Below are 18,564 nucleotides of genomic sequence, written 5' to 3' on the forward strand. Positions count from 1 at the left end.
AGGACACCAGGCCATTTGGCACAGGAGACACCAAACAAAACATTATGTAGTTTTCAGAGTAACAATTTTTGGCCAGTAAGAACTACAGCTTGGCTTGAACTGGGAAAATACCAGTAGAAAGTCAAATAAGAATTAGTTTCTTTGTACACTGCTTACTTTCAGCTTTCCAGCCAATCTAGCACGTGAATTTCCTGAGTTTACTTTCACCTCACACATGAAAGTGCTTTATGAGCACTGATAAAAACTAGCATTCAGTTAATGTCCCCCAAGCTAAACAGATGGAATTGGGAACCGTTCGTGAAATTTTCCTCTGCAGAGGAGCTGGTCTAGTCAAACTCAAGAGCAGAAGAGAGAGTAGTTTCTAATAATGACACAACCCCTAATTTTATAGATCATCATTTCAACTCAGCTGCAAGAAAGCACATCCAAATGAAACGCTATTTGCGTAAATTACGCTTAGCCAGGCCAAGTCCTGCACCCATTGCACGACACGATGGAACTTAATGCCGACCTCAGTGAGCCAGAGGTGTGGTTCTTGATTGCTTGGGAGTAAGACCAAACTCACAGTCAAAAACTGGGCAGAGCGACAAAAAGAGCTGCCCAGCTTAAGAACCGCCTAGCTTAAGTCCCCGGTCTGCAGATAATTCTCCTCCCTCATTCACTGACTGCCCACTCCTGAACACAAGACACAAAACTTTGACGGGAAGCTCCAGCAAGATTTTATTCAATGGTATATAATGAGAAATTAACATTAAAGAAGAATTGTATACATTAATGATTTTTAATTCATTGCTAAAACAAACCCATAGTGACAAGAACAACTGAGGCTGACGACGTAGTAAGAAGCAGGGTGACCATCTCTCTAGTGTCCATACCTGCAAATATATGACACATTAATGCTTCTTTAAAAATTACATTTCATACTAGTGCTGATTCGGGCAGATTTCTTCTCATTCTACCACAATGTAATTAACATGTAAACCAGGTGAAGGTGAAATGCTATGTTATGGAAACCTTAGGAAGTTCTCCACATTTCACTTCCCCCAGAAGTCTATCCAGATACTAGTTAGAAGAGAGCCTGAGCAATCCACAATATTATATGCAAGAGACCCTCAGTATCATCATCTTTTGCCCCAAATCCCACTTCAAATATATCCTGCATGAAAACAAGGCCAAAGCATGTCATAGCCCCACACATATAAGAAGATATTCATTCATGTCTCCATTTCTCATCATGCTGCCTGTGCAATATTAAGTCACTAGCAAACCAACATGGGCTCAATTTTCATTAAGTGTTCATTAAAACATTCTAATACCAGAACTATGGTACTCAAGTTGTCATGTCAATGATGATTTGCACAACTGGTTGTGAACCAGATCCCAAAGACAATCCTGAACAGTTATAGTATCTGTTTTACTTTGTTTTAATCTGGACTCCGGTTAGAATTATTTTTTTTTTAATTTTTAAAAAGGGGGCGGGGAGAGGGAAAATCCACAGTTAAGAAAAGATTAATGGATAAATGGTGCAGAATGAAACAAGTGACAGACCAACTTCCTAAGTACTCTCAATGTACAATTACCTCTCAAAAATACAATTACCCCTCAAAAACCCATCCATGGATCTGCTATTATTATTCTAACAACAGACCTTTGAAAAACACAAACCAAAACAAAGAATACAGAAATTATGAATAAATGGGCCAAGGCTGCATCAATGGTTACATGGACATTTGATTTCCAGATTTTAGGAATCAGGTGTATTAATCTCTGAGCCTATTAGAGTTATAAAACAAATCACCAAGATACAGAGGGGCCCAATAAAACATCTGGCACCTCAGCATAAATGCTTTGGAACACAAGCAGCTAAATTCAGGTCATTTTCAAAACCCAAATTGCTCATGCGGCAGTGTAGTATTCACATGAGGCTCCACTTCCAGTGAATTTCATTTCTCTTCTGCTCTCCATTCTTTAGTGAGAATGCCAACAGAAATCACTATTTTTTAACAACTCCCACTCACCCCACAGCTGTTTGGGCTTCCTTCAGAGCTCATTTAGCATTGGGTGACGAAGGAAACGTCCCTATACAGCAAGGTGGAGAAAAAACCTTTCCCAACAGCAACTATGCCCTCAGACCCACAAATGAGAGAGATTGCCCACATATCTGACATTGATCGTTTCTATTAACGAAGGACAATTGGATTTTTCGTCTTGAAATCTGTGCAAGATACCTACTTTTGGAACTCCCATTCCCTGTTGTCCAGCGGACATACTTGGCGAGTTTTGAGCCAGCGAGAGATGCAGTGGAAGTGGAAAGCATGCTGGAAGAGAAAGTTCAGATCACATCATTTCAGAACACATGAATGTATCTCAATGTGAAAGCTACCACTGAAAGCATCATGGTAAGAAGAGAGTAGTAAGTGTTTGCAGACAAAGGTGGGGAGGACTAATCAGCCAGCTCACTGGTTAACACCAAGGAATTGATCCACATTTTCAGAGAGGAAGGGAACACTAGTGAAATGGCAGCAGGGAGCCTGTTCCACAGTGCATACATACAGTGGCAACTGACTGATTTCTGATGAAGGAGAGAACACAGAGTTTAGCAGCTGCTAAAATCGGCAGAGCAGATGCTGATAAGAAGCATAATCAGAAAGACAAGAAAGAGGATTTCACAGTGAGTAGCAGGGATGATATATATGTATGCTGAAGCTTTCTGCCAGTCTTCTGGACAAACCAAAGCCTGAATAAAAAGGAACTTGCAAAATTACAAAGAAGAAAAATCTCTATTACATGTTTAATAAGGACACCCTTTTCCATACTCCATACAGCTACTTAAAAACAAGCTTCCACTTGTGGTAACTCTTGCACACAATAACATAATTTTGACACTAGAATATTCTGACCTGGTTAAAAAAGTTGTTCTTGTCCTCTGCAAACAGAATTGCAACATTTGTAATCCCGTTCCAGCATTATCACGCTGTAACTTGATCCCACAGCATAGCAAGGATGGGACTAAGGAACAGGTAGTTATTCCATTACGGAAAATTTTATCTTCCAACTCAGACCCAGGCTAGCCAAGAGGTATGCAAGTTTGAGTTCACATGCTAGTGGCACCATGTACAAAGGAGCGCATACAGCAACAAACTGAAGAGCTGGAGATTATACACTAGAAATCTGATCTTCCTCCGAAAAGGGAAGCAAATCACCTAGTTACCCCACATTGACTCCTTGAATCAGCCTGCACAAAGACAAATCAAGCATGCTGACATCCAAGTAATCCTATTACCAGGGAAAGAAAAAAAAAAAGCATAGTTCCTAGGCAGACCCTTGATCAGGAAATCATGCTCAGAATGAAAGATCTATTATTTTTTTTAAAAAAGAAAAAAAAAAGGGGGTAAAGGCCTATCTTCTCTTCTGTGTCTTCTGTCTTACACCTCTCCAACTTTCACTTTTTTTCTCTTCTCTCCTTTCTACACTCTAGTGAACATATGGTGTTTAAAGTTCTTTTTTCTCATGGATTATCTAAAACATTTTATAGCACTCGTTTTGCCGAGTCATGAAAAAAGGGGATAACATCACCACCCATAAGCTCCACAATAAAACAGTTTTTCTTACATTGCAGACGCCCCATGCAACTGTACACTCTTCAGAGGTAGCTGATGCTTGGTTTGCTTGACATTCTATGCCTGTGAAAAGAAAGATTAAACACAGATATGCAGGAGTAGAAGATGTACATGCAACACCAACTCGTAGATTTCTTCAAATTAGCAAGTGGGGAAGAAAAAAAAAAGTCTTTGTTTTGTGCGTTTATTACATCTGCAAGTGTCAAAAGCTATGGTTTAATGTGTACTGTTTTCCCCAAAGTATCAGATCAAAATATACTTCATCCTGCTTTCCTCCTTCCTCTACTTTTTTAGCATTCCAAAGTTCCACAGGGCAAGAGTACACAGCTCATCTATTGGTAACGTATATCTGCTTTTCAAATTTTAAGGATAAATATTTTAAATTTTTTCTCTTGTGTTTTAAGAGATGTCTTTTGATGATCAGTTGAAGGTACATTTACTTAAATTTCTTATACAGGTTTCTCTAAATATAAATTCACTGTCTTGTCAGACATTATGTACCATCAGTTATATTTACAAATTAATTTGCTCATGTAAAGCTGCAGTTTGCCTGTTTTTTTTCTATAATCTTGTAACAGGTAAGTACACCCCAAAAATACACAATAGGAAATACAGTTTAAAAATGTATGTTGTGAACTTTTATACCTTGGAGCTGAGTACCCAGGACAATCCCAAAAAAGATAAAGACTATTTATGGGTTTGGGTTGTGTTTTGGGTTTTTGTGTCAGGTGGCATAGATGAAGGAGATGAGAGAGTGAGGAAAGAAGAAAGAACAGCACTGAGAAAATAAATCCAGCAAACTGGTTCTCCACTCTAAAGCCTAAACAATTCACTTCTGCTCCAGCTCAAGAAGAAACTTCAGGAGAAAAAAAGATATTTCCAACTCCTCCACAGTCAGCAGCACAAACCTATGAGACCAACATTTTACATCTGCTAAAGGATGCTTTCTTTAAAAGTCAAGCCCAAATGATTTGAAAAGACATGCTGATAGATGATCATCTTAGAACTCAATACATGGGCTTGTTGCTTCCTTGTTTTGCAGATCTTTTTTTCCTGGCAAAGAAAATGTCTGAATGAGCTCCAATTCTCTGTTCACTGTTTGTGTGCCCAAAGGAAAAAGTATTTGATTCATCAACTAAAGATTCAAAAAACTTTCAAACCCCACAGGCTTGGCTGAAAAATGTGATCTTTATTTGCTCTGTCCTATTCACCTCTTTCTCCATTTTTCACTCTCTTTCAGGTGTAGAGGTGAACAAAATAAGAGAAAGGCCCATTTTTCCTGAGATGTGAGAGAGATCAGTTAACCTTGGTCATGAAAAACTACTCAAAACAAGACTAAGGTCTAAAGAAACTCAGTAGCAACAACTGTTCTGCAAGGTTTGAATGAACCTGTATTTATTATATGGTTTACATCAAGATACGATATACCACAGCAGGAAGTCCAGAGCTCAATCCCTGGCCTGCCTATAGAAAAGAACAAAATCCAGTGCACCTGAAACGTCTGATGTCTTAATTCCATAAACCCTCACTACATACAGCAATAAAACTAAGTATGATTAAGAAAATGGAAGATGCTCAAGAACCATGAAGAGGTTCAGTTACTTTGGACATTTGTTTAAAATTTGACACCCAAGATTGCTGCAACAATTTTACTGCTACTGCAGTATAGACTCACAGTCTTGCTGAGTATCATGGGGCATATTATATGAAGTTTTAAATATCTGGCATGAGTCTGTACACTAACAGAAAATGGTGAGAAGATAGTAGGAAAAGGAGAGGAAATTCATTTGAAGGAAGAAAAGTCAACTGGTAAGCAAACTTTAACTCAGGAAGTCTCTGCTGAAAGCAAGGAAAATATTCCAGTATTCCAGCACACAATATACTTGTTTCTTTTCCTCCTTCCCTGCTGGAAACAGGATATTGTACATATTAGATCTGAAGTCCATCTAGCCCATTTTTATGTAATTTTGTCTCCCCCCCCGCCCCAGTGACCCTAACCTGTGAGCTGTATGGTCTGGAACACAATACAATTTTAATTTATTTTTTCACGCTTCAAAGGACTGTATATTTTGACTGGGATCGAGAGGGGAAAAAGGTGGTTTAGGTAAGGAGGAAAAGCAGCACTGGAATTCATTTTAGTGTTATTCAAACATTTGCTGACAACCAAATACAGTCTAAAACATGACAGTCCCAAAAGCTTAAGAGGACAGATGAACTTTTGGAGAAATAGATGGGGAGTTCTCTGGTGGTGATGTAAGGCTCTTCCAACAAGACACCCAGATTTAACTCCCTCATCAAGCAGGCTGGAGACTACTGCTGGCACTACTGCCAAAAAAGGGCCTCCCAAAAGCTGAAGCACTTTTTGGTCTCCTACTTGCCTCATTTCAGAAAAGGACAATATATCAGCAAAGAAATAAAACAAACGAACAATCTTTGTCAGAGAATGAAAGCTGATGATTCTGGCTCTTGAAAGAAAGAGAAGCTATTTACCGTCTGCTGACTCAAAAGAAACAGACAGTAACAGGTACTGGAGGAATACTGAACGACTCTTCTGTTGCCTTGCTTTTGACAGATTATCTGGAGGTCAGGGCAAAAAGATACAGCTAAAACCTGAAATACCTGTAAATAATTATGAAAGATGCAATGGAAGCATTTCAACTCTGGGAGTTAGAGAACTGCACATTATCTAATGGCAACATCAAAATCTTGGCATCTACTAAGAACCATCTCTCCTCCTATACATTTTGTATTGCAGAAATCTCCTGTATATTTACCTAACAAGAAAAGCAACCTAAGATTTAAGTAGCCATAATGGCAGGTAACAGAAGTAAAGTATGTCTTTTGTTCGCAGCTACAGTAACAGCCCACTGCACTGGTAAATTGATAAGACTCTTCAAAGCAGCTTCCACTTGAGCAAGGGTAACCACTGTATGGGTTCCCCTTTCTCTTTACGTGTGGCCTTCTAAAATCATGTCATGAAGGGATCAACTTACTGGGAAGAAGAGAAATATATACACATAGCTTGGCAAACACAACACATCATGTACTCACTCAGAAAACAGAAACAATAAATAACCAGGCTAATAAACTCAAAGGACACTTGTTACTTGTCCTATGAGGAGCAGCCGTCCTATGAGGAACAGCTACCGACTTTGGGCTTGTCTAGTTTGGAGAAAAGGAGGCTGAGGGGCGACCTCATTGCTCTCTACAGCTTCCTGAAGAGGGGAAATGGAGAGAAAGGTGCTGATCTCTTCTCCCTGGTACCCAGTGATAGGACGCATGGGAATGGTGCAAAACTGCACCAGGGGAGGTTTAGACTTGGCATTAGGAAGCATTTCTGTACTGAGTGCGTGGTCAAACACTGGAACAGGCGTCCTAGAGAGGTGGTCGATGTCCCAAGCCTGTCTCTGTTTAAGAGGCATTTGGACAATGCCCTTAATAACATGCTTTAACTTTTGGTCAGCCCTGAGTTGGTCAGGCAGTTGGACTACACTAGTTGCTTCGAACTGAAATATTCCAGTCTAGTCTATTCCCCCAAAATACAGAATAAGCTCTTCAATTTAGTTTTTCAAACTTCAGAGGAACTCCAGAATTTTTCCCTTGCAATTCTCCCCAGTTTCTTAGGAATCATCTGCAGATTTTACTACATACTTACCCTATGTTTCCCCCCCACCATATCATCATATGATTCCTCCTACTTATAACCCCACTGTATGACACTCAGTATTTCCTGTTAGTATCACACTCTCAAAATATATGTACACAGCTATCATCTTCCACTCCTACTTATGACTTAGCAAACTATATATACTTAGTTCTGTTCTTTTATTCTTCTCATAAATCCAAAATCGTTCAACCTGTTAAGCATCCTGAGATTCTTCTTTGGATTCTATGCAATAAAGCTATCTTTGTGAAGCTGGAATATAACGTGGTACTTTGTTTCTCACTATCAAAGAAAGGGGACAGTATTTTGATGGCGCATTTTACACAGTTCAAAACTATACTGGTTACCTTACTACAATACTACATTCCATGTTTTAGATCAGAAACCGCTGTACTAAACACAGTGTTTAGTTAACACTCCCCATGCAATGACAGCACCAGGGAGCAAGCCTTTGAACTCAGGAACACTGCTCAAGTAAAATCTAAAGAGGACCCGGGTCTTTCCAGAGAAAAATGAAACCAAAACACTGAAAATCTACTCAATCCTTCTGTACACTGAATACAAATCAGATTGAGGACAGGGGGAATCCTTTGACTGTATTATTACAGAGTCACAATGTACATACATGAGGAGAACTGCATGACACCTTAACACTGATGCCTAACCTCATAATGTTAACAATCTTACATTAGCATGGCTCGTGCTACTTATCACTCTATTAATGTTTTCCCTTTCAAGGTTTCTCTTCATCACTAGGAGAGGGAGACATTTGTATCCTGCATTTTATCAAATTGAATCTTGTGTTGTTCTTCCCTACACATTCTATTCATTTTTCCTCAATTCCCCATCACTTCACATCTTATGTTTGAAAATCTAATTAAAGTGTTGTTTAACAACATTAATGATCTGTATCAAGGAAGTAAAGAGCCAACACTGATCTCAGAACACCAATTTAGATACCCCTTCTATTCTGTATACTGTCAACTTTGTTCTGTCATTTACAGTCCAGGCTTTTCATAACCAGGCTTGGTCATAACCAAATTAATACTGTGTTATGCTTGAGCAACTCAAAAAAGAAAAGAGTTGCCTATGCCCTTTTCCTTCACTGTTTTTCCTAATCTATCTATACACTCTCAACCCCACCTCCATTTCAGTAGGATTTTTTCTTTTTTATAAGAACTGACACACAAAATTCACCACTGGAAAATAACATCTGTCCACTCTCCTTCCAGCTCCTCCACATCACTCCATCATCACATGTGCTATTTGCTATTTATAAAAAATAGCACATGTGATGATGGAGTTATAAAAAAAAAATATTTATAAAAAATAGCAAATATATGAGACCGAATTTGGACTCTCATGAGAGGCACTATTAATTCTGAAGCAGATTCATAGCATGAAACACGCCAGCATCCACCATCTTACAACATATCTCACTTACCATGAATAATTATCTTGAATTACACGATTTTATATATTTATACATTTGTAAAGTCTATAAATGTAACATGTTCTAACAAATCTTTAAAATTCCATTTGCCTGTCAGTGACATGCTTTCCTCTCTAATATATCATAAATCTGAGAGACTAAGTAGTAGTCTAGTGTCCACCTCAACTACCTTTCAAAATGGCACAGGTTAGAGGTACTGAAAAAGGAAATCTTTACATCAAAGGGTCTCAGCATATTTCATAATCTCTATTCTCACTTGTTTCTCTTTAGCATTATCATTCCCTTTCTAATAACCAAGAATAAACTGACGCATGGATGGGCAGTTGCTGGCTCAAAATACAAATGTATCTGTCCCAAAGCACAGAAGTGAACTTGCTTAAACCATTTTCAGTCCTGTGTGTTACAGTGCGTCTTCTCTTTATTAAAAAGAGCTTCTGAAAGTTGTTTTGTAACTATTATTTAAATATGATGTAAAATCAAGTGCATCTCTCACTAGTTGTTACTATAAACCTGAGTCTCATTTTTCTGAAATGTTTTCTTTTCATATAGGCTTACTGACAGTAAGTTACCATTACCAGTAGTTCCAAGGGCCACTGCATAAAAACAAAGTGCAACAAAACTATCACAATGGGATCATGATAGGCTATTTCCAGGCACTGCAGCTGTACCTGTTCTTGTTTTGGGGAGTTTCACAATCCTCATATTTTAGTAATACAGCATATAAGGTGAACTGTCTATCTGGGGTATATTAAAGTCTTCTGTCCCTCATGACTGAAGCAAGCTGGACAGTTAGAGTGCCAAGAGTATCTTGCCAGTTTGGAGGGGAAAAAAAAAGTTTCGTACTCATTACCAATCCTTTAAGTGACTGAAACCAGTGAGATTTCATGTGTGCACACCTATTTCACAACAGAAATTTGTACACTTAATTCCATTATCACCTTATTTTCCTACATAGAAAGCATATTTGTTAATTGAATCATCAAGACTATACAGCAGAAATTTAAACCACTACTATCAATACACTGGCTTTGATTTAGCATTTGATTATTCTCCTTTGTAAATGAACAATTAATTCTCTCGATGGGTACAAAATTCCCCATACTAACATCAACTAACTTATGCAAAGTAGTTTTTGTAGAATGATGACTCAAATGAAGTCACTGGTCCAAGCCTTTCCTGGCCAGACACTGGAAGCCTGACAAGATTTCATCCTAATGAGTGTCACCAGAAAGCTGATACCCATAGCAACACCCCCAACTCTAAAATCTAATGCATCTCTTTGTAAGCAATACCTGTCAACCCTGAATGTCAGTTCCTCCTTGCTCTTTATCATTACTTCTCTTCCTCTTTGTTGTGTCCAAAATACACTCAGCAACATCATCTTGTCTGTAGATGTGGTACCAAGTGATCCTACTCTTTAAAGGAAAAGGGTGACAGAAAAGCAGTATGGTGGCAGAGGTCACAAAACCAGATTATAGGACTTCACAGCATTACATAAAATAGAGCTTAGTATTTGCACTGTGAAGACTTAGATCCTAAGTGAGAGCTCCATTTGTGGAATTATACCCTCAACAGGGGAAATTTCAGCTGTGCATCCTGTACAAGTCAAAACTGTCAACTGTATTCCCCACCATTTACTTACATAGATCCATAATATGGTTTCTGCAAATGGCACAGTTATCAACCACAATGTCCCATGCCCACAGAGCTACTGCATTCCACTAGAGAGGGGGAAAAAAAGAAAAAGAAAAACATCATTTTGACTCAGTTTACAGCACACAGAAATCTTTGTTATTCCTCAAGATCCCATGCATTTTTTAAATGGAAAAGCTGGGATATTTTTTAAAAAAAAAATCTTGGAAGTCCAGAGTAATTCTTTATGAGTTCAGAAGCTTACTAGAAAGCAGTGGTTACATCCTCTCACATACCTCCCCGACACAATGTCTCCTTCCAACTTCAGAAAGAAGATAATTCCCATAGCCCCCTTTTTTTGTGAAACAAATGCAACCATCTGCATTTCTATTCCAGCTCATGACACATCCTCAATTCTGTTGCCTTGCAGAAAGGCCAATCCAGATGCCATTTAGTTAAGAGGAATTTCCATTATTCGAAGTAGTACTTGTAATCACCCCCCTGAGCAATTGGGGACAATAACTAAAACCATCTCTAATGCTACCCTTCTGACTCTTGAACAATCTCCTCTGCAAAAAGGTTACTAGGCAATGACGTACCAGCAAGGCCGAATATAAAAAACTGAAAGTGCTACTAAATTAACCTTTCAAAGACTTTGTTTATAAAAGAAAAACAAAAAAAGGAATATCTCTCTACCATGCTTCTTCAGGGGAAGGGTTGGCTACAAGTTTCCATGGCAATTTTAGAAAACTGATTCAGAATGAGGACTTTAAGACAAGCTATACAGAAAAGCATAGCACCTTTTTATTCCTCCCCATAAAAAACATAATTAGGTCTTTTGTAAATTCATTAAATAAATGGGCTTGCCTTCAATATTCAAAGCAATACAACAGCATATTGGTAGCCAGGGTAATCTTCATTTACTACTTAAGTAGTCTAGGTTTTTTCCATATTTTCAGTATATGATTGTTTTGACTGTACCACAGTAAATCTTCTCTACTTTATTCCATTTACGTCTCAATGTTTTCATTGCTTCCCCTCAGTTCAGGATTCTGAAGAAGGAATGAAGACTGCCAAGTACTGATAAGCAATATCAATTATTATAAGCACTTCCATTTTTGATTAGTGCTGATATAAAAGGTCATCACACTACTACTAGATCTCTTAGGAAATGTGGCAGCAGTGATTCCATTTCTTCTCCCCATCTTCCAACTTCCAGCCTAGCCAGCCTTCTGGCTGAGGTATTCATCTCTCAGGGACCTCATCCACACGTCAAGGGAGCCAGGATAAAAGTTCCCAGCACCCTCATCTCTCCCACACTCTCAGGTACTTAATCTCTTGTCTCATCATAATCTACTCTTATGACCCACAAACCTGTACTGAGCCACATATGCAACAGGGGCGCCTTGGTACCTTGCTGGGGAGGAGGAATGCCACTGACACATAAAAGGCGCCACTTCCTGCTCCTCTCATGTGCTATTATATCTGTCCCTATTTCCAAAGAACAAGCAGTCCGGTCATCCAAACACCTCCTTCTGCATAGACCTGTACAGGGCTAAGGGTTTCCATCAGCACAGATGATAGTTGCCTTTCAAACAAACTGCATCTACGAGCAGGAGTCACTGGAAATGTTTGTCGATATCCAGTCCAGGGGTCATTTTTCCTCCAATTCTACCTTAGTACAAGCCCACACAGCCTCCCTACCTCCTCTGCACACTCCTGTAACAGGTTTGTACTGCTACCAAGATGCAGCTGACAGGCAAATGGGTGGCATTGGACAGAAGAGCGATATTATGGCTGTTTTGGGGAAGCAGACAAAGCCAGGGTGACAGGAGAGCATTTGCTGACTACACACACGTTGTTACGGCTTAATTTAAAGAAGAAGAAAAAATTTTGTTAAAAAAAAGCCACCACACAGATTTGTACAAAGCGTCTTATGCAGTACACGAGGCAGCTGGGGCGGCTGGGCCAGAGTGGCCAGGGCCGACGAGGAGGCAGCACTCCACCCCTGTTTCCCGGCCCGAGCTGCCCCGAGGCTCCGCGCAGCTCGGCCCGGCCCAGGAGGGCAGGGAGCCGCCGAGGGCCGGCAGGGAGGGGAGCGCCCGGGGGAGCGAGCTGCGGACCCCTGACAGGGGCGGCCCCGTCAGACCCCCCCCTCCCGCCCGCGAGGCCCACGCCGGCCGCGCCCGCTGATTGGCCAGCCTTTGCTCCACGTGCGGCGGCCGACCTCAGCCATTGGCCCGCGCGCATGCCAAGACTCCCGCAGGCACCACCCGCCCCTCCCGCGCGCCGGTGCGGAACCGGGCGCCCGGCTCTGTGAGAGGAGCGGGAAGTCGCCCTCTCCCCCGTTTCGTTCGCTGCCGCCAGGGGCGGCGCCCTCTGGGACAGCTGAAGGAGCACGCCGGCGAGCCTCACTTTCTTCACTTCGAAGCGCTTCTTGCCGGCGCCGCTGTTGGTGCCGCTAGGGGTGTCCACATCCATCGCGGCCGCCATTTTGGGTGCGTGAATCGCCCGTCCTGCTCCGCGCGCATGCGCGGCGAGGAGGGGCGAGGGATGGCGGGCGGGGCTACCCCCGCGCCCCGCCCCGTCCCCCCCAGGGGCGGGGAGGGCAGGGGCCGCGCTGGGGGGCCGGCGGGGCGGTGACGTGCCGCGGGCTCTTAAAGGCGCCGGTCAGGGTGGGGCTGCGCGCCGTTACTTCATCCCCCGCCCCCGCGGAGTTGCGCAACGCGGAGGGAGGGGACGCGCACGCGCGTGCGGAGCCGGTGGGGGAGGTGCCTTCCGAGAGGTCCGCGCCCGGGGCGCTGGGGCGGGCGTGGTCCCGGTCCCGCTCGGCTCGGCTCGGCTCGGCGCGGCGCGGCCCTCTCGCCCGTCAGGCGAAGCGGCGGAGGGCGCACCGAGATCGGCCCCGGTGCCGGGCTTCCCTCTCTCAGCAGCCCGCGAGCGCCGCTCTCGCCTCCCCGCGGCCGGGGAGCAGGTGCCGCGGGCCGGGCCGTCCCGTCCCGGGCCTGCGCAAGGGCCCAGCGAGGCGGGAGAAAGATGGGGAGAGGGGCGAGCGGTGCCTGGGAGCCGGCGGAGGAGCGGGGCGCGGCTCGGGCGGCAGAGCAGGAGGGGACATGGGGCAGGTGACGGGCGCTTGTGTGGGGAACGGCCCTGCTTCGCTGTTGCTGCTGCGGAGGGGGCTCCCCTGCCTCCATCCGCCGAGTCGCAGGGCCGGTTGCCGCTTACATGGCAGGCAGCCGGAGGAGGTGGCGTGGTTAACGGGGGGGGGGTTGGCTCCTGCCTGGAGGATCGCTTTTAAGTACGACCCCAGCCCCCGCTGCTTTGCGTACTCGGGCTCTTGATTCCCGTATAGCATTTCGCTAAAATCTCTTGGGATTTGTCTCTGCCCTCACAGGAAGGGCTTCAGCCCTTAAACTTTTGGCTTGTTTTCTTCTATTGTAACTGATCTCCAGCAAGTGCAGAATGAGGTAGGGTCGTTGGTGTTACTACTGTAGCCGTTTTGCTCACTAGCAGTGCGGTTTTTATTTTAAACGGAACATGGAATTGCTAGAGACAGAATTCGCATTGTCTGGACTACTCTTTTAGCACGTAAATTAGGCTAACAATAGTTATAATTAACATGGGATTTACTTGTGCTGCTGGAGTTGCCCAAGCCCTGCCTATTCTGTTGCAAAGATAGAGACAACAGGCATGGGAGCTAGTACTGGGAAATTCCTCTTCTTGTCAGTACAGGTCAAAGTACTTTTCTGAGACAGTCAGTAGTAGTATTCCCCAAGATATGGAAAGTGAGGGGAAGATACTCCCCAGCAGGTCTTGAAATGTCACCCAGCTTTGCAGGTGCTTGTAGACATGCTATCTCTCTGCAGAGTCAACCCTTTAAAATCAATTTGTACACTCTTGCTGCATGGATGCAGGAAGGAGGAGATAGTAGAAGCACAGAAAGGGCATTCCCTTGTGTATGTACAGGAAAGCAATATCTATATTATATCTATCGTAAGCATTTGGGCCAAATAGCACAGTTCCAGTCTGGCTCCATCATATCCATCTTGCTGGATGATACAGCTTTTACTTGTGATCCAGTGCCTGCTGGGACGGGATGTCTGGCAGTCTCCAAATAAATGTTAAGCTAAAGTAGGGGTTTGTGGTAAGGACAAGATGATGCCACCATTCAATATGTTGGAATAATTTTCAATGGGATTCATATTTGAAAGACATGTAACACTTCTTGCCTTGAGTTAAGCACATACCTAGTGTTTGCAGGGTCAGGTTGAGCTTGAAAGTTGCACAGTAAAAGTAAGTTTGAAGAAGAAAAATGCCCTCTCTCATTTATACACCCTTTAACACCTCTAGTTATCTACATGGAAAGCTTCCATTTCACTTACCTGCCCCTTTTCCCACATGCTGCTCAGCTATGGTGCATCTCTTATAGCTAACAATAAAATGAAGCTGCACAGATGCAGATTTTTGTTCTGTTGCTCCTTATTCGGGACTGTAGTGGGAAAGCCATTGCAAAGGAGTATGTTAAAAATGGGAGGTGGGTGCTTGGGAAAATTGATTTTTCACCTTCAAGAAAATAGCTCGTCTCAAAGCAGAATTTGCAAGATACTCTTTTTAATAGAAAGATTAATTTTAACCCTAAATCTGTATGGTGATGTTCCCAGTAGGAATCCAGGACATTGAACAAACCAGAGAAATGTTAACATTCATTTTCAGTTTACATGACTACTGCAATATAAAATTACAGTCTTCCCACCTCAGCTGATGTCACCACAGGGAGATGGTTGCCAATGGGTAAAAGCCAGGCAGCCAGCAATCATATGGTCTGGATTTATCTTTCTGTATCTGGCAGCAAAAAGAATATAGCAATGCAGATCTTGAGTCTTGCTAAAAAGGTGGTGGTGTTTTCAGAAAAAAGATAACAAGCATGGTGCAAAATAGAACATATATCTGCATGCTTATTTAGTTAATATTTACTGATTTGTGTTTGCAGATCTATAATACCAACAACGGGAAGTGCATTAAGAGATCTCCAGTGTGCTTCGCAAAGTGAAATTAGTGATGGTATTCCCTAATAGTCGTGCACTTCATAAAAAGGTCTGAGCTACCCTCTTTACTGTACATTAAATAAACTGTTTTCTGTTGATTTTAGTGCCATTTCTAATTTCTTTCCTTCTAGGAGAAATGCAGCCCCTGCAGACCTGTTTTCCCCCTCCTAGGGCTATATGTTATAGAGAGGTGTCAGTAGCTGCTGCAGAAAGAAAGGCTGCAGCTTTGAAAAGAATCAGCCTCAAAAGAAATACAACACTCTGGTCCAGATTACCAGGGATGCTTTGAAGAATGGATCACTTTTCAAATCACTGGGACATACAGGGGAAAAAGAGGAGACTGCCAAGCTGACAGACAAAGTGACACATGACAAGTGTTCTGAATACGGTTAGTCACAATTAAAATGAGACAAAATTCCTCTCCCAGTTGTCAAAAACTGTTCCAAAAGGCAAGGTACCAACAACCTGGTGACTCCAGTGAAATTACCTTCCAAAACCAGTGTCTTTTATTTTGGTCGTTTCCCTTCTTTACATTCATTCTGTTGGTGTTTCTTTTTTCCCTCTGCAGCCATCAACATTTTCCTATGTGGGATTTATCCTCCAAATTATTTCTGCCCCCCATACATGCACCCTTTGAATGTGTGTCCCTGGCTGAACTGCTAGTGGAGGGGCAGCTGCTTGCAGCCCTGGCTCTCCTCACCTGCACCCACGTGGGGACTGGGCAGAAGGCCTGGCAGTGGTGGTACTGACAAAACTTGCCCCTGCAAGGCACCAGAACGGAGGGATCCCCAGAACTAACCAAGTCAGAAGGAAGAGGCACACAGGAAAGGTTGCTTTGCTTTCCAATCCTTGCTACCACAGCCTTTGGCATTCTGCTTCCCAGCCCCGCAGACAAGCGGTGCGTCCTCTGTTATCACGACTCATCCTCAGCAATGCCACAGGACCTCTCTAGGGCAATCAGGTCACTCTCAGGAATGAAACTGCTCTGAAAGAGGAGAGAATTGCAACACTTTCAAACACGCTTCAGAACAACAACTTTCCTTTACTGTACAGTCATGAGAGTAGGGATGGGCCTTCCAAGACTGCCAGGAGCAAAGAGCGGGGGGAAAAAAGGGAGGTGGCCCCTTTCTAGGTCCTTACAAACTCAGGTTTTTCTGTTGCCTTTCTGTGCTTCACCCTCTCAGTGCTGCCTGCTTAAGGTGTGGTTTCAGTGGTGCCCTAAGCAGCGTCAAGCAGGAATTACCTGGTATATGAGACTACTTCCCGTTCAATGGTTGCAATGGTTGCAAACCAAGGAGTGAAAATCAAGTGCATTTTATTACTTTGTAAAGAACTGTAGGACTGGCTGGCTGCCCTCCAGTTGCTGATGCTACTAAAACCATTTGAATTGACTAAATTGGGATTTCTAGCACCCTTTGCTTTTGGATGCCCAAACCCACAGACAGCATTCACAAATTACTATTGGGGCAAAACTGAATCCACTGTCTTCCCGTGTTGCCACAAAACTTCTCGAAGTTGATGAAGTAAGCAAACAACCTCCCACCAAGGCTCTGTAGCATCCCCAGCTGATTCAGTGTGCTTGGCATAGGAAAGTTGAATTCAAAGAACAGAGCCAGAGGGGTAGATTAAGCAATATATCCCATAGATTTTTAGACCAGACTGTGCTTGGTTTCTGCGGAAACCCAAACCTCCTGCCTCTGTGCGTGTTTTCCAGATGATGGTCACATTATACCCCATATAGTACCCCTGGCTTTGCAATCCATTACTAAAACCTCAGGAGATAAATGGAGCCTCCAGCCCCCAATAATTTAGCTAAAGAGAATAGATGATATTCTGAGAGGGGAGCAGGTTGTAGCATTTAATGAGACGGTGAGTAATTGTTTCTTTTCTTTTCTTTCGGCATTTTACCTAAAGCTGCTTGATAACTTGCAGGTAAAATAACACACAGCCATTGTGGCAGCCTGCAGGTAAGTAGGTGCTTGCAAAAACCATGATACTTAATGACTGCGCCCAATCTCCTGCAGACAGGCTTTCCCCACACATGAAAAAAAGCGGCCGGGGGTGTGGCTCTAGGCTCAACAAATGACACTGTCCCCACAGTGGGCATCTCAGCCCCACACTGCGGCTGAGGGTCAGCTGCAGCTGAAACAGAGAAATGTCATCAGGACAGACAGACCCCAGTGCATTACAGTGAGGATGTTGGGCTGATGCCACTCCGCTTCAAGAAAGGGTTTGAAGCTATCCCTCCTATGCATCAACACCCCCATGCTCCCCATCCTGATCCTCACCCCCAACTAGGGAGCTCCACCCCAGATGGAATCCCACACCAGCCCCACCTCCCTGCCACCCCTTTGCAGTTCTGGGCGCCAAGCTGCAGATGCTCATCGCATCTGGCTCTGCTGCCACCTCCCGAGAGTAACCAGCATCTCAGCTTCTGCTCAGAGGAGAGGACATGTTCTGCAGCCAGGCTGGCAGCCTGCGCGGAGGTCCCCAGAGGAGCCAGGGCTCTCCATGCCTCCCATAGCCTGGGGAGACAAGACGTGGCCCCAAGAGTCACCATACATCTAGGTCAGCTGCAGCCTCGCCTCTTATTCACAAGGCTGAAGAAGAGGTGGGAGAGTGAGACTGCCTACAGCAACCGAGCCAAAAATGCACACACAGAAAAGAGAGAGGGCTTGAGAAAGTCCTGCTTTAACCTGAGCTGGGATCCTGAAGAGATGTCAGAGACAGGGGCTGAGACTGTAATTCAGAGAGAGGGCAAGTCTTTCAGAGGGTAACAGGAAAGTAGTAGCGGGAGAGTGATTGTTTTTAACCTGAACATCCCAGAAGAACTGCATGAGGTGACAAGAGGCTATGAGATCATCCAAGTGCAGGAGACAGCACCAGTAACCACACTAGAGACATCATTTGAGTGCTAGGTCACAGTCTGGATCTCCTGCATTGCTTAGACAAGAGTTTTCAAAGTGCCTTTTATCCTTTCAAGGAGGATGCAAAAAAAGGAGAATGTTATGATAGCTCAATACAAGTAGTTATACTCATCTACTACTGCATGTAAGCAACACTGGAAGATCTGCCAGGCTAATTAACAGTAGCCAGGAAAAACCATGAGAGTAATCAAAGTAGTAACACAAGCTTGCCTGCATATAAAAC

General features: G+C 43.3%; 1 protein-coding gene and 1 long non-coding RNA gene across 2 annotated transcripts; one reads left to right on the forward strand and one right to left on the reverse strand.

Moving 5' to 3' along the window:
* Positions 1-695: 695 nt before the first annotated feature.
* On the reverse strand, positions 696-12,960 carry RBX1 (ring-box 1). Its single transcript, XM_074871069.1, has 5 exons — positions 12,785-12,960; positions 10,380-10,458; positions 3,613-3,683; positions 2,233-2,318; positions 696-875 (listed from the first exon to the last, which is right to left on the reverse strand). Exons 1-5 carry the CDS (start codon positions 12,860-12,862, stop codon positions 863-865), a joined length of 327 nt encoding a protein of 108 aa, XP_074727170.1. The 5' UTR covers positions 12,863-12,960; the 3' UTR covers positions 696-862.
* Positions 12,961-13,140: 180 nt separating this feature from the next.
* Positions 13,141-15,512, forward strand: LOC141944469 (uncharacterized). The gene is made up of 2 exons (XR_012629248.1): positions 13,141-13,836; positions 15,360-15,512. It is a non-coding gene; the product is annotated as an uncharacterized LOC141944469 (long non-coding RNA).
* Positions 15,513-18,564: the final 3,052 nt, after the last annotated feature.

This window comes from Strix uralensis, chromosome 5 (genome assembly GCF_047716275.1).
Source record: "Strix uralensis isolate ZFMK-TIS-50842 chromosome 5, bStrUra1, whole genome shotgun sequence".
NCBI classification, from domain to species: Eukaryota; Metazoa; Chordata; class Aves; order Strigiformes; family Strigidae; genus Strix; species Strix uralensis.